This window comes from Lithobates pipiens, unplaced genomic scaffold (genome assembly GCF_037356315.1).
Source record: "Lithobates pipiens isolate NorthernLeopardFrog02 unplaced genomic scaffold, aLitPip1_a1.2 Scaffold_16, whole genome shotgun sequence".
In the NCBI taxonomy this organism is placed as follows: domain Eukaryota; kingdom Metazoa; phylum Chordata; class Amphibia; order Anura; family Ranidae; genus Lithobates; species Lithobates pipiens.
In genome coordinates, this window is record NW_027507748.1 from 240,665,948 (window position 1) to 240,692,302 (window position 26,355).

The following is a 26,355-nucleotide window of genomic DNA, read 5'->3' on the forward strand; positions in this document are numbered from 1 at the left end:
ATTTCTAAGAATTACAGGACTACAATATAAAATGCCAAATTTCCATGCAAAATAATTGTACCGCTTTCAGCGAGGTTAACAAACCTTTGTGGTTTGCTTAAAGAACAGCTTTGCAGAACAGCTGTATTTATACTTAGATCAAATTACACACAGTTGGACTCTACTAATTAAGTGACTTCTGAAGGCAATTGGTTCCACTAGATGTTAGTTAGGGGTATCAGAGTAAAGGGGGCTGAATACAAATGCACGCCACACTTTTCAGATATTTATTTGTAAAAAAAAAAATTGAAAACTATTTATCATTTACCTTTTTACTTCACAATTATAATTGTGCAAAAAATGTGGAAAATGTCAAGGGGTATGAATACTTTTAAAGGCACCGTGTACAGTGGTGTGAAAAAGTGTTTGCCCCCTTCCTCATTTCCTGTTCCTTTGCATGTTTGTCACACTTAAGTGTTTCGGAACATCAAACCAATTTAAACAATAGTCAAGGACAAAACAAGTAAACACAAAATGCAATTTGTAAATGAAGGTGTTTATTATTAAAGGTGAAAAAAAATCCAAACCATCATGGCCCTGTGTGAAAAAGTGATTGCCCCCCTTGTTAAAACATACTATAACTGTGGTTGTCCACACCTGAGTTCAATTTCTCTAGCCACACCCAGGCCTGATTATTGCCACACCTGTTCATAATCAAGGCATCACTTAAATAGGAGCTGCTTGACACAGTAAGGTCCACCAGAAGATCCTTAAAAGCTACACATCATGCCGAGACCCAAAGAAATTCAGGAACAATTGAGAAAGAAAGTAATTGAGATCTATCAGTCTGGAAAGGGTTATAAAGCCATTTCCAAAGCTTTGGGAATCCAGCGAACCACAGTGAGAGCCATTATCCACAAATGGCGAAGACATGGAACAGTGGTGAACCTTCCCAGGAGTGGCCGGCCACCCAAAATTACCCCAAGAGCGCAGCGACGACTCATCCAAGAGGTCACAAAAGACCCCACAACAACGTCCAAGGAACTGCAGGCCTCACTTGCCTCAGTTAAGGTCAGCGTTCATGCCTCCACCATCAGGAAAAGACTGGGCAAAAATGGCCTGCATGGCAGAGTTCCAAGGAGAAAACCACTGCTGAGCAAAAAGAACATCAAAGCTCGTCTCAATTTCTCTACAACACATCTTGATGATCCCCAAGACTTTTGGGACAACATTCTGTGGACCGATGAGACAAAAGTGGAACTCTTTGGAAGGTGTGTGTCCAAGTATATCTAGCGTAGAAGGAACACTGCATTTCATAAAAAGAACATTATACCAAGAGTAAAATATGGTGGTGGTAGTGTGATGGTCTGGGGCTGTTTTGCTGCTTCAGGACCTGGAAGACTTGCCGTGATAAAAGGAACTATGAATTCTGCTGTCTACCAAGAGATCCTGAAGGAGAATGTCCGACCATCTGTTCGTGTACTCAAGCTGAAACGAACTTGGGTTCTGCAGCAGGACAATGATCCTAAACACACCAGCAAGTCCACCACCGAATGGCTGAAGAAAAACAAAATGAAGACTTTGGAGTGGCCTAGCCAAAGTCCTGACCTGAATCCTATTGAGATGTTGTGGTATGACCTTAAAAAGGCCGTTCATGCTCGAAAACCCTCTAATGTAACTGAATTAGGACAATTCTGCAAAGATGAGTGGGCCAAAATTCCTCCAGGACGCTGTAAAAGCCTCATTGCACGTTATCGCAAACGCTTGGTTGCAGTTGTTGCTGCTAAGGGTGGCCCAACCAGTTATTAGGTTTAGGGGGCAATCACTTTTTCACACAGGGCCATGATGGTTTGGATTTTTTTTCACCTTTAATAATAAACACCTTCATTTACAAATTGCATTTTGTGTTTACTTGTGTTGTCCTTGACTATTGTTTAAGTTGGTTTGATGTTCCGAAACACTTAAGTGTGACAAACATGCAAAGGAACAGGAAATGAGGGAGGGGGCAAACACTTTTTCACACCACTGTATATGAATATATATGTTTTTCTGTTAAACAAAATATTACTTATACATATTTCATATCTACTGCATACAGGCGGCAGGTGGTGCAGATGAGTGCCCTACTGTGAATAAGCTGTAATTTGAACAACTACTGTACGTAGTATATACAGATAGTTGAACATTCAGAGTAGGAACACACCCTCTTCATTTCTAATTACAATTACATGATGCTCTGCAATTACTGTATCCTGGAAACATCCTCTTTAATTTGTCATAAATGTTCTCACAGATTTTTAATAAAAATGTATAGAAAAACTGAAAATATATTTTTGATTGTATAAATGTCCAGAAAAGCTATTATAAAAGAAGAAAAAGCACAGCTGTTAGGTGGAGGGTACAAAATTTACAAGTGGGTCTCAGTGACCAATTTATCAGTTCAAAATGCTATACACTAATGTAATTAATACTGTTGGCATCCTCAGAACTCTAAATTCATAGTTTATTGAGACAAAGGCAAAAAACCCTTAAAAAGTGTGGTGCAGTTTTCTTTAATGGGATAAAATATTCTTTATGATCATCAAAGGCAATTAGATGTTCCCTGGTTTTACAATCTACAATGTTATTTATTATAGCAGCTGGAAGCAGCTCTGGCCTCCAAAAATTATCAATGTAAATTTGTTATTTTTTGTTTTTGTTTTTGGTTATACTTGCATGTTTATGGTTTGAGCAGACATCAATGCTTTGAGTCAATGCCATATTAAACTCTGTGGAGGCCTTAGGCAGTTAAAATCTTGGAGACACCTCACAGGTTTCAGGAGGTTTCTCAGGCTCGCACTCTAGTGGAATAACATTGAACTAAGGAGTTTGCACGTCAGTCACTAGTTGGAGATGACTATCACTACTGTACATTACACGTATGTAGGTTGCATGAATTTTTTTTTTTACAAACTTACAGCTGAAAGGAGATGATCTTTTAAGAGACAAATTGTAGTGTGAACCCAATGTGTATGGTTTATTACTGTAAGTTGTTATTGGGTACTTTACATTAATACAATATTTTCTCTAAAGCCTTTAATGTAGCGTTTTCGTTTATTTGAGATGATTCATTTTTTCTATCTGTTGTAAACAATTTAATAAAGCTTCATTGTAATTTTATTTCAAGGTCAAATCAATACTATTTTGATTGGTTGTTGTGGGGCCTTTAAACAATGTGGGGTCCATAGGCCAATGCCTACTCTGCCTATGTGGTAATTTGGCACTGGTTTTAGCAGAGGCATTTATATTGGAGAAAAAACAGCAATTGGTCTGGAAATGTATTCTGTACATGTGTTTTTCCCTAGACTTAATCAGCTAGAATGTAGCTGCAGAGCCCGCAGTGTTTTCATGGACCCATAGACATGCATAGACATTTAACCAATCCAAATAAGCAAATAGTGGTACTGCTCCCAGGCTGTGGGGATGGCTGTTTCATGGACGAGCTGTGGGTGTACAAGGTTCAACAGATACACATCTCATTCCTGGGAAGCACAAAGTATGAGATGCGGACTGCACTATTGATTTTGGTTTGATTTTAACAATAAAGATTTACTAAAGAAGATAAATGGCAAAAGTGCAGCCTGCAGCTTGTATTTAAAACTGAATTTAAGGTATAGATATTTTTGCATGATTACATTGGTCCAGCTTGAACTTATGTAATTATGTACTGTATGTGTCCATACCTGGCCGATCCCTGTGGAAGCGGCAAATCATTGTCGTAGATACTGCTACAACAGTGCTAGTTTCCGAGTCATGAGTTGCCCTGATGCTTCATGAACACTGGATTCCACTTGGTCTACATGAGCGTACATTTCTCAATGAATGCAAAACATCCTCTGATTAGACGAAGTGGGGAGGTGAGGGCAGTGACATCATGATCTCCACCCCAACTAATCAGAGATTGCTTTGCATTCATTGAAAAAATGCAAAATGTTCCCTGAATGGCACCTGTGCAAAACATCGGTCATGCTACATATTGAACACTGCAGGGTCACTCACTCGGCATGGGATGGCAATGGTTGGACAATGATTATCTCATGATATATGCATTGAATTATTTAAAAAGCTGGCATCTCTGTTTTTGTGAAAAACATACAGAACATTTAAGTTTATAAGGTTTTTCACTCTTTTTTTCAGGTGATAATATACATATATTGCATATAAGCTTGTGAAGGTTTGAAAAGAAGTCTCACCTCAGGATGGGAAACTGCATAAGAACAACCATATTTTAATGTGTGGATTCCTGCATCAGAAATGGGTTTATATCAGCAAGAACAGAGCTGCAGAAGACTTGCGAGATGTGTATTTGGGGCATTAATCAGAATTAACATATAAAAACTCCCCACGGAAGAAGATATAATGCAGAGGGCTGGTTTCAGGGACTACCTGAAGAGTCCTCAAGCACAACTTCTTCTGGTGAACTCTCTAACATGTGGTTTGGAAGTTTGTTTGGCAGCTGGGATCTCCTTTGTGCCACCATTGCTTCTTGAGGCTGGAGTGGAGGAAAAATTCATGACCATGGTACTAGGTATGTAAACCAGATAACCTATGTACAATTTGTAATTGTAGAGTGAAGTCACACCCCACCTTGGACATGTGTTATCACAAGTGGATGAAGAACAATTTTTGCATTCTTACTCTTAACCAATTCATTTCACTGCTCATTAGGTATAACATTAAACAGTGAAATTACAAAGTAATATAAATGAAACATTAAACACATCCAGATGTTGCAATCCACATTCATTGACACTCGAAATCCAGGTAAAATACAAAAGTTCCCTAAAGATTAAACTTTCCTTATTATACTTATAAATCCCAAACTTGTAAGTTCTAGTTAAATTCTGAGTCTGCACAGTAGCATGTTACAAATTCCTTTCTCCCCATTTACCTATAGAGCAGCCTTTCTCAACCTTTTCAACACAGAGGAACCCTTGAAATAGTTCTCCAATCTCAGGGAACCCTTGCTAAAAATGAGAAATCTACAACTCATGATACATTAGGGTGATGGTCAGTGGGAAGAATGGTCCTTACACTTGTGGTCATTGGGAAGAATTACCACCTTACAGATTGACCAATGCTGAAGGAACCCCTAGCAACCTCTGGAGGAACCCTAGGGTTCCACAGAACCCTGGTTGAGAATCACTGCTATAGAGTAACATTGTCACGTCACCATGTCCAAATTTGCAGAGGAGTTGTTGGCCAACAGATACATTACTTGCTGCTTTCCGCTACTCCTAGCCTCTCAGCATCAATAGATCCTGCCAACTGCCCTGACAGGAAGAAGAGTAACAAAGGTTTCTGTGCTCATGTGACAATAATTAATAGATTCAAAGTTATTTACAAGAGTTTTCTAAATATAAATAACGCGTAGCTGAATACCAGTACAAATTACAAATTTAGTGATATATTGATGGATGGGAGTTTGTGAAGGCCTGTCTTCTACTTTAAACAAATGATTCACTGACTACTTGTCAATAATTAATGATTTAACTTAATGTGTTGTTTTATAAACTGAGGAGTAAATTTACAAAAAAAAACTTTGTTTTAATTTATTGTCTAATAAAACTATGAATTTACTATAAAATTATTCCAAATCCTGATACTATTACAGCATCACACCAACAGGGCACACCAGCAGGCATTCATTACATGCAAACTGCTTTATGAATAAAAGCAAAAAGTACCTTTTTCTCTTTTTTTTAATTTGGGTCTTATTTTTATTTTTTGCTGCAGCACAGACCAGCTTTGGGTTGGGCTAAGCTAAAGTGGGTCACATGTCTTCTGACATCAACAGGCCCTGCCCCAGGCCATGCAAATGCAGAGTGGAGCTGTCAGTCAAGGAACAGATCCACCCACCATTGACTTACGATGGTTAAAATCCTTGACTAACAGTTCCAATACACTTTGCACAATCTGGGTTGGAGGGCCTGGTGACCTCACAGGACATGTGACCCGCTCTAGCTTGGCCCTGTCCCCAGCTAGGCAATTGTGAAATAGAGTTAGGGCATTTCCTTACTTATGTTAAAGAAAGGGTGCATGCAAATTAGCTGTAGCAACGGCTGCTGTACATAATCACAGACTGTCGCAAGGACACAGATGGGTGGGAGGGACAGCAAACGATAGGATCAACCAGGTTTTTTCAGCATACAGAAAAAGAATCCTCTAGTGCCTGAGTAAGTATGAACAGAATGTAATACAGCATATATTGACAGTTTTTTAATTATTTGGTTTTAATGTCACTTTAATATAAAAGCATTATAAAAATTATTTTAGAAAATAACAGTAAAATGTTATTAAAATAAAAAAAATTCTAGTGTCATCCATAAATATATTTGATACTGTTCCTTATACTACCCTGACATAGAAGCGAGAATGCAAGAACTAGGAAAAAATGTATGATACAAAATAAGTAGAGATGTTTATTGAGTCTAGTTCTTGGTAGATGAAAAAGTAATGTTCCCTTTTTAATGATAACACAAAATAAAGCAAGCATAATAAAATGTACAAATGTCCAAAAAGGCAAACAAAGTGAATGTTGAAAAACGTAAGCTTCTGCACCTTGGTCAAAGTAACAAAGTTGTCCGATATGCATTACATAAAATGCAATTAGAAAAAGAACCTTAAAAAACTGGTTACACGGATGAAATGCACGTGTGGGAAATGTTTTACTGTAAAAACAATTTTGCATTTCCACAACCCATCCAGACAGTAGAGCTAGGCTAATGACTGATTACTAGTTTTCTTCTTCTTCTTCTTTTTTTTATTTTATTTTTTGGTTGAACTGGATGGACTTGGTTTTTTTTTTTTTGTTTCAACCTTAACCTTAACGATGTGACTAGAATGTGCAAACTGTAACACGAGCACACTATCAATTTGCATAACTCAAAAAAGAACAATTTGTAGATTAAAAACTGGAAAATAGCTCATCTAAATCAATGAAAGATGCTGGACATCTAAAATCATTGATCTGGGATGGATAGGGTTAAATTGACATTATTCATTAACCACTTCAGCCCCGGAAGGATTTACCCCCTTTAACTGACCATTGCGAAGTTGTGCGTCATTGTACCTAAACTAAATTGATGTAATTTTTCCCTACAAATAGAGCTTTCTTTTGGTGGTATTTGATCACCTCTGTGGGTTTTTTTTGCGCTATCAACAAAAAAAAAGAGCGTCAATTTTGGAAAAAATATATATATTTTTCACTATGTGCTCTAATAAATATCCCCAAATATATATATATATATATATATATAAAAATTCTTACTCAGTTTAGGCCGATATATATTCTACTACATATTTTTTGCAAAAAAGCATATATTGATTGGTTTGCGCAAAAATTATAGCGTCTACAAAATAGGGGATAGATTTATGGCATTTTTATTATTAATTTTTTTTTTTTTACTACTAAGGGCAATGATCTTTTTATTGGGACTGCGACATTGCAGCAGATAGATTGGATACTTTTGACACTTTTGACACTATTTTGGGACCATTGACATTTATACAGCGATCAGAGCTAAAAATAGCCACTGATTACTGTATAAATGTCACTGGCAGGAAAGGGGTTAAACACTAGGGGGCGATCAAGGGGTTAACTGTGTTCCCTCAGTGTGTTCTAACTGTAGGGGGGGGTGGGCTACCTAGGACATGACATGGATCACTGCTCCCAATGACAGAGAGCAGTGGATCTCTGTCATGTCGCTAGGCAGAACAAGTCAATGGGGGTTATTTACGAAATCTAAATCCACTTTGCACTGCAAGTACACTTGGAAGTGCAGTCGCGCTAAATCTAAGGGATAGATCTGAAATGAGTGGAAGCTCTGCTGATTTTATCATCCAATTATGTGCAAGCTAAAATGTTGTTTTTTATTTTCCTTGCATGTCCCCCTCGGATCTACAGCGACTTTATTTCCAAGTGCACTTGCAGTGCAAAGTGGGTTTTCCTTTAGTAAATAACCCCCAATGCCTTGTTTACATAGGCACTTCCCCGTTCTGCCTCTCCTCAGCGCAATCGCAGGACACCGGTGGACATTGAGTCTGCAGGACCCGCGGGCACCCGTTAGCGCTGCTGGAGGCATTCATGCCCCCGCTAGGTGGCTATTACATAGGGACATACGAGTACATTTTTTTGCCCACATACATCGTCATGTGCTGGTTGGGAAGTGATTAAACACCTTCACCACAGCTCCTCTGAGAGATCTGGAAGAAGAGCACATAAAACAAAAGAGAAGGATGCCGATGGAAGTGTACTATACTTGAATCTGCACTTTCTGCTTTTATTTGTTGTCATCTGTACCTTGCCAATCATAAGGGACTGAGGCATTCCCCACTCCAGGAGCCACATTCATAAACAGCATGTGGATACTGGATGGGGAATGCTGCCCTCAGACACTCATGATTGGCCAGATACAATGATTCCTGGTGGGATAGCTCAAGTGGGTTTGGGCTCAGATCTGAACATGTCTGAACCCATCCCTACTAACCAAATACACTTATGCCGCATACACACGATCAGAATTTCGGCCAGCAAAAGACTGATGAGAGCCTCTCATCCGAAAATGTGACCGTGTGTACGCTCCATCGGAATTTAGCTGGCTGAATTTCCACCAGCAAAAATTTGCTCTCAATTTTTCAGATGGAAAAACTTTCTATTGGAAAATTCCGATCGTGTGTATGCAAAAATGAAAAATAAATAAACAGGAAGCTCTGTACAGCACTATTCCTGACACCATCCACTCCTCTCCTGATTAACACCATCTGCTGACATTGTTCACTGCTCTACTGACATTGTCCTATGCCCTCCTGACACCATCCACTGCCCTACTGACACTGTCCACTACTCTACTGACTGACACTGTCTACTTTTAAAGTAGGCCGAGTTTATATTTTTACAGTGGTGTTTGGTTTATTATATTTTCTACATTTCCCTTACTATTTAGACCCCTTTCACACTGAAACCGTCCCATGGTAGCGATAAAGCAACACTCGTTTTTAGCTCTGTGCGGGCAGGAGCTGGTGCTTTTATCCCCAAAGAAGGGGTTAACAAGGGGTTAAAAACACCCCGAAAAGCGCAGCTGCTGAATCTCTTTGCAGGTGGTTCCTCAGCGCTGCCCATTGATTTCAATGGCAGGGGTGGTTTAGGAGCGCTGTATACACTGCTCCTGCACTGCCCCAAAGACGCTGCTTGCAGGACTTTTTTTTCCATCCTCCAAGTGCACCGCCTGGGTGCTTTCACACTGGGGAGGCTTGAGAGGCACTTTTCAGGCACTATATTTAGCGCTAAAACATCTGAAAAGCACCTTCAGTGTGAAAGGGGTCTCAGTTAGGCCTTGCTATTTAATTTCTTATTTAAAAAAAGGGTGCAGAACCCTGGTGATTTTTGATATCTTTCATGCTGTTCGGGTAGATCTTCACCTCCCAGAGGTTGCCTACCCCTGGCTTATTATATTGTTTTTCTAGCGAAAACTCTTCTACGTGGTCTTTTATCAAACTCTCAAATATCTTCCTGGTTTTAGAAGTTAAACTAACAAGTCTGTAGTTACTTGGTGAATATTTTGATCCCTTATTAAACACTGTATAGGCACCACGTTGGCCTTGCACCAATCTAGTCGTACCAAGACAAACATTTAAGAGTTTCCAAAAATGAGAAACAATGGCTTTGAAATAACAGAGCTCAACCCTTTGAGAGGACACGTCGGTGTAAGCCATCTGCGGTCCAGGTGCTTTATTAACATTTATTTTGTTTGTTTCTGTAACATATACATTTTGAGCCATTGTGATTCATTTTAGGCTATGGCAATCCTATCCCCAATATGGACTTAAGCGCTACCAATTTCCTTCATATACACTGAGCTGAAGAAGGTGTTTAATAGATTTGCATTATCTTGGTACCCAGTCACCAACTCTAAGATATTGTTTAAGAGGATTACTTAGGCCACTTTCACACTTGCGCGACTTGTCATGCAACTGCAAAGTTGCAGGACAAGTCGTACCCCATGATTTCCAATGAGTATCATTCATATATATGCGACTTCAAAGTAGTCCCTGCATTACTTTGGTCTGATTTTGATGCAACTTGAGGTCCACAGACTTTAAGATTACACAGGCATTGCTTCAAGTCGCGGCTAAGTCATGGTATCAATTGTGGCAAACTCGCGCGACTTTCAGGTCGCACAAGTTACATAGTAGGTGAGGTTGAAAAAAGATACTAGTCCATCAAGTCCAACCTATGTGTGTGATTATAAAAGTCAGTATTACATTGTATATCCCTGTATGTTTTGGTCATTCAGGTGCTTATCTAATCATTTTTTGAAACTATTGATGCCCCTGCCACTGAGACCACCGCCTGTGAAAGGGAATTTCACATCCTGGCCGCTCTTACAGTAATTAACCATCTACGTAGTTTATGGTTAAATATCTTTTCTTCTATTTTTAATGAGTGACCATGTGTCTTGTTAAACTCCCTTCCGCAAAAAAAAGTTTTATCTCTATTGTGGGGTCACCAGAACGGTATTTGTAAATTTAAATCATAACCCCTCTCAAGTGTCCCTTCTCCCAGAGAACAAGTTCAGTGCCTTCATAACTAATATGCTCCAGACCCTTTATTAGTTGTGTTGCCCTTCTTTGTACTCGCTCCATTTCCAGTACATCCTTTCTGAGGACTAGTGCACAGAACTGGACAGCATACTCTAGGTGCGGCCGGACCAGAGTCTTGTAGAGTGGGAGAATTATCGCTTTATCCCTGGACTTAATCCCTTTTTTAATGCACGCCAATATTCTGTTTGCTTTAATTATATCAAATGTCCTGTGAGCCTCCACTAATAATAAACCAATAAATCCTCTTTGAATCAGCTGCAAGTGGTAAACATGTCTAATAAAATGTAAAAGTACTAAAATCACATTGAAAAGACTACGCTATCAAAGGTATAAGCAAAAAGCCACTGAACTGGTAAAAATATATCCTCTACACCATGGTAATAATAATGTATAAAATATATGATGAAAAATATATAAAAAGACACGTGCTTAATAGCCAAATAATAAAGTGACAATGTGCATTCATATAGTGATAAAAAATATTAAAGAAAATAAGTCAGTGGAAATCTAAATAGATCCAAATATTATTATTATTATTATACAGGTTTTATATAGCGCCAACAGTTTCCGCAGCGCTTTACAACATGAGGGCAGACATTACAGTTACAATTTGGTACAAGAGGAATCAGAGGGCCCTGCTTGTTAGAGCTTACAATCTAAAAATACTGGAATTATAAAAAGTGCTTAAGTGCACTGTGCAAAGTTCAAATTGATCCAATTTACAGGTGCTCCACACTCCATGCGATTCAGTATGCTGTGAAAGTGATGTGATAATCAGACGCTGTGTTCTCACTGAGGTGCCCCCCCCCCCCATGTTTTGAAGGCTCACCTTAAGGTGTGTGACCTTGCTGTTAAGCTTGGTCAATACACACTATGGAACCACTACAGGGTTTATTAAATATTTTTTATCACTATATGAATGCACATTGTCAATTTATTATTTGGGTATTAAGCACGTGTCTTTTTATATATTTTTCATCATATATTTTATACATTATTATTACCATGGTGTAGAGGATATATTTTTACCAGTTCAGAGGCTTTTTGGTTATACCTTTGATAGAGCAGCGTTTTCAATGCGATTCTGTTTGCTTTGCTAGCAGCAGCTTGGCATTGCATGCCATTGCTAAGCCTATCATCTACTAGGACCCCCAGGTCCTTTTCCATCCTAGATCCCCCCAGAGGCTCTCCCCCTAGTGTATAGCTTGACTTTTTAGGTTTCCACATCATGCGGAGAGATTATTGCCCTGCTTATCTTTGTATCGTCCGCAAATACAGAGATTGAATAGTTTACCCCATCCTCCAGGTCGTTTATAAATAAATTAAATAGGATTGGTGCCAGCACAGAACCCTGTGGGACCCCACTACCCACTCCTGACCATTCAGAGTGTTCCCCATTTATGACCACCCTCTAAACTGGTACTTGTAGCTAGTTTTCAATCCATGTACTCACCTTATGATCCATGCCAACGGACCTTATTTTGTACAGTAAAGGTTTATGATGAACTGTGTCAAATGCTTTTGCAAAGTCCAGATACACCACGTCTATGGGCCTTCCTTTATCTAGATGGCAACTCGCTCCCTCATAGAAGGTTAAAAGATTGGTTTGGCAAGAACAATTCTTCATGAATCCATGCTGATTACTGCTAATGATACTGTTTTCATTACTAAAATCTTGTATGTAGTCCCTTATCATCTTCTCCAAGAGCTTGCATACTATCGATGTTAGACTAACTGGTCTGTAATTCCCAGGGATGTATTTTGGGCCCTTTTTAAATACTGGTGCTACATTGGCTTTTCTCCAATCCTCTGGTACCATTTCAGTCAGTAGGCTGTCAGTAAAAATTAGGAACAATGGTCTGGCAATTACTTGACTGAGTTCTCTAAGTACCCTCAGGTGCAAGGCATCCGATCCCGGTGATTTATTAATGTTACGTTTCCCAAGTCTAATTTTAATTCTGTCCTCTGTTATCCATGAGGGTGTTTCCTGTGATGTGTCATGAGGATAAGCACTGCAGTTTTGGTTATTAAAGCCTCCTGATTCCCTTGTGAAGACTGAGGAGAAGAATAAATTCAATACCCTCACTGTGAAGTGAAAGGGGCCTTACTCATACCTGATGTTTTTTTTTTTTACTAGTAATACGGTACTGTGCAAATGTTTTAGGCAGGTGTGAAGAAATCCTGTAAAACAAGAATGCTTTCAAAAATATATATTTTTTGTTTATTTTTATCAATTTACAAATTGCAAATTGAGCGAACAGAAAAATCTAAGGCTGGTGGGTTGGCCTCAAACCAGCATCAATTCTTTTAGGTACGCTCAGTGCTTGTGCACACAGGTTGTTCCAAACATCTTGGAGAAATAACCACAGTGGATGTAGGCTTCTTCAAATCTTTCTGTTACCATTGATCGGGCAACGTTGGGGACCATAGATGCAGTGGTCGGCCAAGGAAACTTAATGCAGTAGATGAAAGACACATCATGCTTCCCTTTGACATCAGAAGATGTCCAGCAGTGGCATCAGCACAGAACTACCAGAAACTAGTAGGACCCAGACACACCTATCTATTGTCCAAGAACATTGACACAACTATTCATAAAAGACAAACAGAGCGCAGTTCAGCCTGGCACCCCACTCCCTCCTCTCTGGATTTGATTGACAGCAGCAAGAACCAATAGCTCCCACTGCTATCAATCTGCCCTGTGATATTAGGGAGAAAGAGCAGCGCTGCTGCAGATAGGTACAACGCTCGATAAAGGACTCAGGTAAGTATTTAGGGAGGGAAGAAAGCAGACAGTGAAATTTTTTTTTTTTTTTTTACCTTATTGCAGGTAATGTATTAAGGTGAAAACCTTGTGACTTTAGAACCACTTTAAAGAGATCCAACCACTCTGAGAGTACGTCTTAGGGATACACATGAAATTTTAATAAGATAGCCTATATAGTCAGTTATGTTTGGATTGACCACTTAAACTTTAAGCTCATTTAAATCCAAGACCTTTTTTGTTTGTTTTCGAGGGGGAAGGATTAAAAGCCCTGTCTTTTTTTTTCCGTTCCCTTTGGCAAAATTTCCCATCACTTCCTGTCTCAGAGGCACAATAGGAAATGAGAAAAATGTATATCAAAGGGAGGGGAAATTCTGTCTTTTACAGTTGTCTTAGAAACAAGTTCCCCATTGGAAATATTCCCCTCTACTCTGGTTTTTGGTAACATTAGTAAAATGTTGTAGGGCTGTTACTGATTAAAGTTTTCGTGTTCGATTAATCGACTAATTTTGATTAATAGATTTTTTTTTAAATCGATTAATCGACTAATTTCAATTATAACGTACATACAGATCCAACTACTTTAAGCTGATCTCCTTGCATTGCAACTCTGCATTAGTCAGTGGTAAATGTGGTATACACTATATACAATCACCCGACAATAGTTAGTTTCCACAATCTTAACTTCACAGTTCACACAAATACGTTTTCAATTCAAACCGTAGCACTGACATAACTAATTTTTTTTATTAAACTTTAAGAAAAACGTAGAAAGTTAGTTTAACTTTAATTATAAAACATATCTAGTATATTGACTGTCAGTCACTCTATAGTAGGCAAGTAGAAGTAGGCATCACTTTAGCCAGTCATGCAGACATACCAGAGTGTTAAAAAAAACAACAACATTTAAACAACAATGTTAAAAATGGAGGTTATCAAATTTGCCTACACTTAGCTCACTGAATGATCTCAGTTAACCACATCCATATTTACCATCACTGTCCAGGCTGTCCGGTGATGTCACGGACATCATCATCACCGGACTCCACCCCCCTTCCCTTCGTTAGCAGACGGAGGAACTTGGGGAAGGGGGGAGAAGTCTGGTGACGTTGATGTCCGTGACGTCACCAGATCTCCAACGGAATACCCTGAAGACCCGGAAGCTGGCGGAGAGGTCAGTACAGATCAAAAGAATTTTGATCGATCAAAAAAATTTACGATTAATCGAGGAATTAATCTTTAATTTTCCCAGCCCTGAAATTTTGTATTTTCCATTGCTTTCTGTGCCAAAGACAATGGTCACCAATGCAAATAGAGAGGGTGATTCTCCCAGCAGAAACACAGATAATAATAAAAACCTGACAGGGTTCGGCTCTAATGCTGCAACACTAAAGCTAAAGATGGCTTTAACTACATGTTAAATAGTACCAATTTTTTTTTTTTTTTGATATTTATGTGAATATTTAAATACTAATTGCAATTTATCTATATATTGGCTTAGTTGTGGCAAAGTGATGCATATTTATACAGTAACGCTAAATAATATGATGAATGATACAATTTTCTTTTTCAGGTATTGGCCCAATTTTTGGTCTTTTCGTTGTACACCTTATTGGTTCAGCCAGTGATCGGTGGAACAGCAGATATGGCCGTCGCCGTCCCTTCATCTGGCTTCTTTGCTTTGGAGTTATGTTGAGTCTCATTATTATCCCATATTCAAGCTATCTGGCCAGTTTTACCGGTCGCCATCATGCTGGCATGGAGGTGGCCTTCCTAGTGTTCGGAATCGTCCTTCTGGATTCCTGTGGACAGGTCTGTTTTACTCCTTTGGAAGCCTTACTGTCTGACCTTTTCCCAGAAGGAGAGGCTTGCAGGAAGGCATTCTCAGTCTATGCATTAACAGTTGGAGTAGGTGCATGCATCGGTTATTTAATACCATCTGTGGACTGGCGTGGCAGCTGGCTGGCACAGCAGTTAGGAGGGCAAGAACAATGTCTGTTTACACTCCTGCTTACTATATTTTCTGGATGTGTATTTGCTACATTCTTTGTCTCAGAAGAGATCTGGACAAATTCAGTACATCAGGATATCTCTTTGGAGCACACAGGAAGGTGGGGGAGTTCCCTGAAAGTGTGTCAGCTTTGGACTTTGCCATACAATCTTTCTCGTATGTTTCTTGCATTCAGAAGTACATGTGCCTTGGTTCCACGATTAAGGAGATTTTTTTGCGGGGTGCCCATTGCTCTGCAGCGCCTATTTGTGGCACAACTATGCTCTTGGATGGGCCTTATGACATTTATATTGTTTTATACTGACTTTGTTGGAGAAGGACTGTATCATGGTGTGCCAGCAGCAGAACCAGGCACAGAAGCTAGACTGCGTTATGATGAAGGTCAGTAAAATGATAAATCAGAAACAAATATTTAAAAACCCAAATTTTCTTAATCTTAGTTAATCTTTGTTATTCATTTCCTCTTCATCCTGTAGCATTACTTTTTCTAGAAATTGCTCTTAAATCAGTATATATTAATTCTCACAAGCAGCATGGCATTTGCTTTATTTTTGTTTTTTTTTCTAATCTAAACCAGGAGTCAGGATGGGAAGTCTGGGCCTCTTTCTTCAGTCTGTGATATCAATAGCCTTTTCAGCCTCTATGGATTACCTGGTTAGGACACTTGGAACAAGATTTGTCTACCTAGCTGGTGTCTCTTGTCTACCTGTTGCTGCACTGGTCATATGCTTTTCTAGTAATGTTATCATGGTAACCGCATCAGCTGCCATAACAGGAATTCCATTTTCTGTGCTTCAGATCCTGCCGTATACTCTCACTTCATTATATCACCATAACCGTCAGGTAAGTCAACAACACATCACACCAAGTCTCTGTGTTCTGTACTTTTCAGTGGCCAATAATTCATTGTTTGCCTTTCAAATTAAGGTCAGACAAATATCAGTAAAAACAATCCCAGCACCACTTAGAAAAATCTATGTAAATCATTGTTATAGCTCATAGAGTTTTATTCCATGAATTCAAAATGTTGTGGAAGATCTGTCATCTCCCATCCTTGATATGTCCCATCTACGGGCACATTTTATCCATCCTTTATATCTAATATATTTAAAAGACTGGTAGTTCACAACATTCAAAACATAATTTTGTCTAAGAATATTGCAAACTACCAAATGAGCATCATTATTTATTTATTTAGACATTTCTATATATGAACAGATAGAAATGCATGTGACTTGCAGGGATTTTTTAACAGTGTGATGCACATCAGCTTAGTGATGCAACATGACAGCACAGATCAAGTAGGAAATGCTGTATAAATCAGGTTGAAATAGTCAAAGCCCAACTTTTTAGTTTTGGGTAAAGTAGGGAAGACATAAGATTTTATTCCAGTGTGTGTAGCTATTTGGGAAATTTACCCTCACTTTCCCTCAGGACAGGAAGTAATGGGGAATCTCTACAGTGAGGACATGCAAAAGAACACTTTTTTTTGTAAAAAGTGAAAGGATTGGGACATCTATCAGATTATATATTTTTTTCTGCCTGAAGTTATCTCCTCCCCTATTTTCTTTTATGAAACGGGCAGCAATAAGAATTTTTCATAAATTATTTACTTTTTCCAAGGCTATCCAGATCTGGAAATAAAAAGACATAAACAAATATTTGACTGCAATTTTGTTTTTAAAGGTCAGTTTACCAAAATTAGATTTATTAGATATTGGTAAAGGCTGGTGAGTTGCTTCTACAAAGATGTGTATTCTGTCTTTGTTTCAGGTCTTAGATGTTCATATCACCTTTGCATGTTTCAGTAAGTCTTGTAGGACTTTCCTTTTAATAAAAAAAACATTCAGTGGGAAGAGTGGGATCTCCCTCCAATGGTCAGCACAGACCCATAAACTTAAAGCTGATCTCCAACTTTAGTTTCAGTTTAAATCATTTGTTTGGGCCAAGCTGGCCCAAACAAACTATTGGGCTGCTGGGTGTGCTGTATGGTTTGTATATAGCTGAGGCTACATACAGCACTGTGTTCTGGATGCAAGATGAGAACAAAATAGCGTTGGTCTGGGTGGCACTTTCTGACAATTTTAATATTTAGGATAAAATGTTTAGGATGAAAATGCTTGTTCGCGAGGTTTCTCTAAAATGGTCTATTTTTTATATTGTTTTAGTGTATATTTCTTTCCATATATATTATTCTTCATGGTATATTTTCTCCTTTCATGCTATCATTGGACAATCTTTAATGCTGGAGTGCAGAATGTTTCTTCTGTTCTGTAATTGTCCCAGGTACTGAACTGCATGTGCTTTATTTTAGCATTTATGAAAAAAAAATGAAAACAAAATAGGATTTTTATTAATTAGCAAAATTACATATTGTAGAATGTCATAAATAAAGATTTTAAAATTATTAACAAATTACCATCTGAGTAGACCACAAGTGGTTTGCTAGGTTCCCTACTTGTGCTTATGCACAATATATAAATCATCAAATTATAAATTCATCTCATACTGCCCATAGTAGTCTGTATTAAAACGTAGTGTAGTCTTCACAAAATCCAAAGTGCAATTGGTCCACAATAGCAAACGATGTATAAACAGTTCATCAACTTATTTTTTGTGTTTTAATTCCATGTACATGTGATACTCTTCACATATGTGATCAGACTGTTGTCTTTACAAATCCAGTATCAGTTTCACCCCAGCAAACTTTAACACATTTATACTTAATTTGTAGGGTGTATAGGACCCCAATTAAATTGTATTACTTGGGTAGACGAGATACATCTGACTGTTCACTTGTAGGAGAACCTCAGCTGACCTAATATATATGCTATGGAAATGTCCCAAATTATTTAGGTACTGGCAAAAAATAATTGATACTATCAACCGCTATACCAAATACAGGTACAAAGGGATCCTAAAATAAGTTTGCTGGGGTGCCTAGAAAAAGAAACATACATACCAAAATTAGGATAACAATTAACAAGATGTTTATTGCATGCAAGCTAATCGCACAAAATTGAGTTTCCTCAAAAGTACCAACATATGAGGAATGGCACCTACAAGTTAATGACACTGTATTAAAACAATGGCAGATTTGTTGAAATAGGGGGTCAATAAATAAGTTTCATAAAATATGGGATTTGTGGCTGGGAATGCGAAAAGAAAAGAGGGAAGAAAGGTGGTAAAAGAAAAAAGAAGAGTAAGAGGAATAAGTTTAGGATATAAATGGATTGTATAGATAGGCATACCTATTGATATATGACTGTTGGTCTTATTGCAGGGGGGATTTTTTCCTGTGGATAGATATAGGATGAGGTAGATAAAACAGTGGGAGAGAATATGGGGGGAAAGGGACGAGTTATTTACACAGACAATAGTGTTGATGTAATTAAGAGAAAGATAGGCGGTGTATATGTGTTTGCCTCTTGGTTTGTTTACAGTTTTTTGTTTGTTTTATTTTATTTTATTTTGGTATCAGTTAGTTGACTTAGCGGATGGGAGGGGGTTTAAATGAGTTTGGGCCCCCCCAAAAAAAGCCTTTTGAACTCCACCTGAATTTAAGGACAGAAATAACATTTGTTCACATTTTAGAGGGTTTAGGGTAAGCACTACTATGGTGCTCACAAAATACATTGTTAAGTGACTAGGCTAGGTGTGTATGGGCCCGGGATAGCATGTTGGGGAGGTTAGTGAAGGCACATATGCATGAAGAACAAAAAAAGGAACTTTAAAAGCTTCCAGCATGCATGAGGACATTCACAGCATATTACAATCATGGTAATTAGGGAATGATAAATAAATACAAAGATTAGCAAACATTAAATACATAGAATGTGATGTTAAAGGATAAAACTTGTCGGAATGTCAGATCGTCTGTACGCAGCATAAGACTGGAATGCCATTAAAGTTCATGTACATGTAAAGGCAGGCATCCCAATACTTTTGGCAATGTAGTGTATAGCACAGTATACAGTACATGCTGCAGCAGTTTGTTATATGTGGTGTAGAAAAATAAAACTCCACTGTATCCTTAACCCTAAACTTAGCTGCAGCTCAAATGTGAGATATGCACAAAGGATAACATTTATAAAATAGGAGCTGTGCTCTAATATCTAATATAGTGAAAAATACAAATATTGCATAGGGAAACAAAGGTACATGAACATAAATCAACAAATTGCACAGTGACACAATTAGTGAATTTCAGTATATGTCAGCAAGTCCCAATGATGGAATATAGAACTAAAGCAGATATACAGTGCCTTGCGAAAGTATTCGGCCCCCATGAACTTTTTGCCACATTTCAGGCTTCAAACATAAAGATATAAAATTTTAATTTTTTGTGAAGAATCACCAACAAGTGGGACACAATTGTGAAGTGGAACGAAATCTATTGGATATTTCAAACTTTTTTAGCAAATAAAAAACTGAAAAGTGGTGCGTGCAAAATTATTCGGCCCCTTTACTTTCAGTGCAGCAAACTCACTCCAGAAGTTCAGCGAGGATCTCTGAATGATCCAATGTTGTCCTAAATGACTGATGGTGATAAATAGAATCCACCTGTGTGTAATCAAGTCTCTGTATAAATGCACCTGCTCTGTGATAGTCTCAGGGTTCTGTTGAAAGCGCAGAGAGCATCATGAAGACCAAGGAGCACACCAGGCAGGTCCGTAATACTGTTGTGGAGAAGTTTAAAGCCGGATTTGGATACAAAAAGATTTTCCAAGCTTTAAACATCCCAAGGAGCACTGTGCAAGCGATCATTTTGAAATGGAAGGAGTATCAGACTACTGCAAATCTACCAAGACCTGGCCGTCCCTCTAAACTTTCAGCTCAGACAAGGAGAAGACTGATCAGAGATGCAGCCAAGAGGCCCATGATCACTCTGGATGAACTGCAGAGAACTACAGCTGAGGTGGGAGAGTCTGTCCATAGGACAACAATCAGTCGTACACTGCACAAATCTGGTCTTTATGGAAGAGTGGCAAGAAGAAAGCCATTTCTCAAAGATATCCATAAAAAGTCTTGTCTAAAGTTTGCCACAAGCCACCTGGGAGACACACCAAACATGTGGAAGAAGGTGCTCTGGTCAGATGAAACCAAAATCGAACTTTTTGCCCACAATGCAAAACGATATGTTTGGTGTAAAAGCAACACAGCTCATCACCCTCAACACACCATCCCCACTGTCAAACATGGTGGTGGCAGCATCATGGTTTGGGCCTGCTTTTCTTCAGCAGGGACAGGGAAGATGGTTAAAATTGAGGGGAAGATGGATGCAGCCAAATACAGGACCATTCTGGATGAAAACCTGTTGGAGTCTGCAAAAGACCTGAAACTGGGACGGAGATTTATCATCCAACAAGACAATGATCCCAAACATACAGCAAAATCTACAAAGGAATGGTTCACAAATAAACGTATCCATGTGTTAGAATGGCCAAGTCAAAGTCCAGACCTGAATCCAATCGAGAATCTGTGGAAAGAGCTGAAAACTGCTGTTCACAAATGCTCTCCATCCAACCTCACTGAGCTCGAGCTGTTTTGCAAGGAAGAATGGGCAAGAATTTCAGTCTCTCGATGTGCAAAACTGATAGAGACATACCCCAAGCGACTTGCAGCTGTAATCGCAGCAAAAGGTGGCTCTACAAAGTATTAACGCAAGGGGGCCGAATAATTTTGCACGCCCCACTTTTAATTTTTTTTATTAGTTAAAAAAGTTTCAAAAATCCAATAGATTTTGTTCCACTTCACAATTGTGTCCCACTTGTTGGTGATTCTTCACAAAAAATAAATGTTTTATATCTTTATGTTTAAAGCCTGAAATGTGGCAAAAGGTTTTTTAAAGTTCAAGGGGGCCGAATACTTTCGCAAGGCACTGTATCCTTTGAGTTGCATAATATATAGAAAACAGTACACAAGGTCTTTAAAGTCCTCCTCCTGTGAATATCACAATCACATTGACAGACACCACCACATGGAGTGCACGCTTACCGGCTTGCACAAGCTGACTCGCTTGTGGCTAATACCCTTTTCCTCTAGGGATAGCAAATTAATGGCAGATCTGACCGCAATAGGCTCCAAAAAACACTATTAGGACGCAGAGGGATCCAGGGTCCTCACTCGACAATCATATTCATATAAGCCCAAAAAAAAACTAAAGGTTCGCCATAGGTAAAACCAGACTGGTGTTTATTTAAAAATAAAACAATATCACTTACATATAAGCAAGGTTCATCCAACATGGACAGTAAGCCGGCCGGCTACAATACAAACGCCCCTCTTATCGGGATGTTAAACAGTGCAGTGACATCAGCACTTCGTTCCTCCCGATGTGCTGACAAGGGATTAAGTGTGTCCTAGGGAGGTGTTCTAACTGTGGGGGATGGGCTTTCACTGACATGACAGTGATCACTGCTCCCGATGACGAGGAGCAGTAGATTCCTGTCATGTCACTAGGCAGAATGGGGTTCATTGTTAGCGCAACTATTACTTTTCTTGTTTTGATTATATATGTGTGTATTTCATATATTAGTTGCTGCTTTTTAGGTTAGGATTTAATTTTTGTTAGGAGCGCGATATATCTCCTTCTTTCCAATATTTGCACCACAGAATGGGAAAATGCCTTGTTTAGATAGGCATCTCCCGTTCTACCTCTCCACACCGCAATTGCGGGCCGCTAGCAAACCTCGAGTTCCCGGGACCCGCGGGAATGCTCTGGCACCAGCGGTGCGCACCCCATAGGCGGCGAATTTAAAGTGACATACACTCCATTCCTGCCTTTGCCATTCTGCCAACGTACATCTGTGCTCGGCAGTCGGCAAGCGGTTAAACACATTGTGTACTGTTTTCCATACATTATTTATCTCAAATAATATATCTTCTTTAGTTCTATATAACATCATTGGGACTTGCTGACATATATTGCCACTCACTAATTGTGTCACTGTGCAATTTGTTGATTTATGTTCACTTTTTCACCTTTGTGTCACTATGCAATATTTGTTTTTTTAACTATATTTGATATTAGAGCGCAGCTCACATGTGGTGACCTGTTACAGTGGTGATGGTCAGTGGAGAATTGTATGGGTGCAATGGTGGTCGTTTTAAGTGCATGGGTGCAGTGACAGTGAGTGGAGAAGCGCAGGGTGCCGCAGAGGTGAATTAAGGAGTACATCGGGGGATGTGGGAAATTCTACTATTCAGTAGCTGCCATTAAAGAATTACATAAACTCGGTGTTGGTCAGGTGAGAAGTGCATAGGTGCAGTGCCAGTCAGTGTGGTGCACATGTGCTGTGGTGAAGTGGGGACATGTCATGTCAGTCAGTAAGCATTGCATAGATGTAGTGGTGGTAATATAATTTACATTTCTCTCTCAACAGCCCAGTCATCCTCCATTTTACTGGGGACAATGTGTTGGCAAAAAAATATAAACCTCACTGTCCAGCCTGTGCCCTATACTATGTTGTGTATTTAAAACAAAGACCAATAAAAGGAGAGTTGGTAAGCTCTGCCTTGGGCTATCACCAAAGTGTGTGACAGGAATTGTACCTTTCTGCTAATAGCCCAAAAAAGTGAGTGAAAGTGAAGGGATAGCTTTCTCTCACTTCCCCAATTCTTGGTTTAAATCATTATAGAAGATATATTTTACACTGCTGTATAAAATGCCAAGGACAAATGTTTTGTTATTCTTATACTGTGCTACTTTGTAATATGCAAATGAAAAAATGTCCCCGTTGTTCTATTCAACAGGTGTTTCTCCCCAAATATAAGGATGTGGCCGAGGATGAGACAATAGAGAAGGAAAGGAAGTCTGCATTCATCAAAGAAGCAACAGACAGCAATGGCGTTGCACTTTTCTCCTCAAATCCTCCTTCCTTGTGTCTTGGTCCTTCCTGTGATGGGTCTCTTACAGTTGGAGAATCAGCTGCACCAAACCACGGGATCTGCCTGGACATAGCCATACTTGACAGCGCCTGTCTGCTCTCACAGGTGGTCCCTTCCCTTCTCATGGGTTTTATTGTACAAAAGACACAAACAGTCACAGCTTATGTTGCCTCCGCAGCAGCCTTTGGATTTGTAGCTGTATATTTCTCCAATAAGGTAGTATTTGACAAAAACGATATGGTGAAAACGACTCCTGTGTAAGAACATCAAAAATGGCTTAAAGTATAACTAGGCAAAACTTTTTTTCCCCATTTCGGATGGAGTAAAGCCACGTACACACAATCAGTTTTTCCAACGGGAATTGTGTGATGACAGGCTGTGGGTGGAAAATCCGACAGTTTTTTATGCCCCATTGGACAATTGTTGTTGGATTTTCCACGGACAAATGTTGGATGGCAGGTTTTATAATTTTTCGCAGACAAATATCTGTTGTTGGACGAAAGTCCAAAGTACAAACACACATGCTTGGAACCAAGGATGAGCCAGGAGTGATTGGTCTTGTAAAACTAGCGTTCGTGATGGAGAATTAACATTCATGACGTGCCAAATTATGAAATCATGAAATGTAGCGCACAATTCTCTTCTTCTTTATTTAACCACTTGACATCTATGCTATGGCCGAATGACGGCCACAACGCGGATCTGAATTCCCCCGGAGGCCATCATATGACGGCCTCCCCTGTGCACGCTCCCTGCGCGCGCCCTACAGTCCCCCGGTCCTGGCCGCTTACCATGTGATCAGCTGTCAGCCAATGACAGCTGATCACATGATCAAAACAAAAGCTCGTGATCTTTTTTTTTCTCCTCACGCTGACAGCGAAGGAGAAAAAAAACTCCGATCACTGGCTCATCTTAAAGGGACATCGGTCCCGAAAAGGAAGAGGCAATTATGCCCAATTATGCCCACAAGTGCCACCTATCAATGCCCACCAGTGGTGCCAATCAGCGTCCCCTAGAAGTGCCACCTAGAAGTGTAACCGATCAGTGCCCATCACTGCCACCCATCAGTGCCCATCACTTCCATCAGTGCCTATCACTGCCACCTATCAGTGCCCATCAGTGCCGCCTCATCAGCATACATCAATGACAGATAAAAATTACCCATTTTCAAATTGTATAACAAAATGTAAAAAAAAAAAAAAAAAAAAAAAAATTGTAAAAAAAAAATCTTTTAACAAAAAATTAAAAAAAATCTCACAGGTGATCAAATACCACCAAAAGAAAGCTCTATTTGGGGGAAGAAAATTATAAACATTTCATTTGGGTACAGTGTTGTATGACCGCGCAATTGTCATTCAAAGTGCATCAGCGCTGAAAGCTGAAAATTGGTCTGGATAGGAGGGGGGTTTAAGTGCCCAGTAAGCAAGTGGTTAAATGGGATAGTAATGAAGCTGCTTTGTTGGTAATACAGAAGGAGTTATGGCAAACGTATTTTAAAAGGCTTTTATTTTCTAGTGATATCAAGAATAATATTATTATGCTTTTTTAATTTTTTTTTTTGGCACGTTACCACAACACCATTATCCCTTAGTTTTTAAGATCAAAGATGCAACTATGTTGGTGTTCCTTGTCAATTTTACATTGTATTTTTTTAAATGTAACTGCCTACTCCCAAACTGTCAGTTGAAGTAGAACACATAGCCAAGTATTATTTTACACATTTTTTTTATTGTGCATTAAAAAAAGAAAACAAATAAAATTAGACATGATATCTGCCAATAGAAATTAACCAAAAAGTGCATTCTATGCATCCAAAATGTAGAAAATATACCAAATCAAATCATTATTCAACCAAAAAACAAAATAAAAGCATCATGCATGTGTCATGCTTCTTAATATAGGGGGTCAACAATGCCAAGAGTTGGTGAAAGCAGGGGTCCATCATCCAGAGATAATTCTGAAAATCATCTGAATTATTCTCCTGGAGCTCCCGCAGCAAAGGCATATGTCATAATTGGTCACGATTAATAAAGCAACCAATTTTTGGTCCAAGAATTCCTCCTCTTGTTCCTGGACTGGTCAATAACTCCAAGGCCAATAATAAATAACACGTTATCTACTACGATTCGGCAACATGTCTGGTTGACGAACGGCCGTTAAGAAACAAAGTGAAAAGCGCAAAATTAAAAGCACGAATCAACACTCACCAAAATTCTACTAAGACAAAATTAGCAGAAGGAGCCCAAAGGGTGGTGTTAAAGAGCTGAAAAACCACGTAGTATGTCATTACGTTTGTGTTTGTTGGCCGACAATTCCTTGCCATTTGTATGCAAGACAAAATCCAGGCACACTCCTTCGGACAAAAGTCTGAGGTTTTGTCTATGGAAAATCCGATCATGGGTACAAGGCTTGAGGGAGGGTTTTTATCTGGCCATCTGTGTCCCATTGCAGAGATTTCCCTTCACTTCCTGTCACAGAGCCAAACAGGAAGTAAGAGGAAATATTTGCAAATAAAGGGAGTTTATAAATGAAGGGATAAATAAAGAGGGCAAATCTCTTTAACGGGGGGGGAGGGGGCACAGACAGCAATAAAAACTGACAGGTGTTCTAATCTATCCAAAACTAAAGAAAAAGTATGACATGTTTAAAATATAAATATAAAGGTTAAATGAAGGCTGGATATTTACATGAAGGTTTGCTTGAAGGGAGAATCAGTGTTTTTAGTGTGGATATTAAAGTATGTTACATATTAAATGAATGAACGTCTAAGTGCCACTTTGCAGATTTAATATATTATTAAAAAATTCAACATCACTATACGTTTACCAAGTTTTTATTTTACCATTGATAATTTGAATTTATAATGTGTTGAAGTAAACCCCTCCTTCTAAAGTATTAATAAAGCAGAATAATTATTGAATACCGTTCTGGATCGCAGTGAACCCTCTGTATCTCCAGCAGGTGGCAGAACACTCTCTTCAAGATGCAGGCTCTAGTAGTGTCTGGCCTTTTTCAAAGCCACTGATCTTGCATGGCAGACAGCAATAATGTGCAACCCTCAGGAAAGTGG

General features: G+C 39.0%; 1 protein-coding gene across 7 annotated transcripts in view; it reads left to right on the forward strand.

Moving 5' to 3' along the window:
• Nucleotides 1-26,099, forward strand: part of SLC45A3 (solute carrier family 45 member 3) — a 91,322-nt gene extending 65,223 nt beyond the window's left edge. For all 7 annotated transcript variants that reach the window (XM_077481208.1, XM_077481209.1, XM_077481210.1 and 4 more), the window contains 4 exons: nt 4,156-4,546; nt 14,958-15,776; nt 15,973-16,238; nt 23,151-26,099. In XM_077481208.1, the coding sequence (XP_077337334.1) occupies nt 4,378-4,546; nt 14,958-15,776; nt 15,973-16,238; nt 23,151-23,546 (1,650 nt within the window). In that variant the 5' untranslated portion in view covers nt 4,156-4,377 and the 3' untranslated portion in view covers nt 23,547-26,099. The remainder of the gene's footprint in view (nt 1-4,155; nt 4,547-14,957; nt 15,777-15,972; nt 16,239-23,150) is intronic.
• Nucleotides 26,100-26,355: the final 256 nt, after the last annotated feature.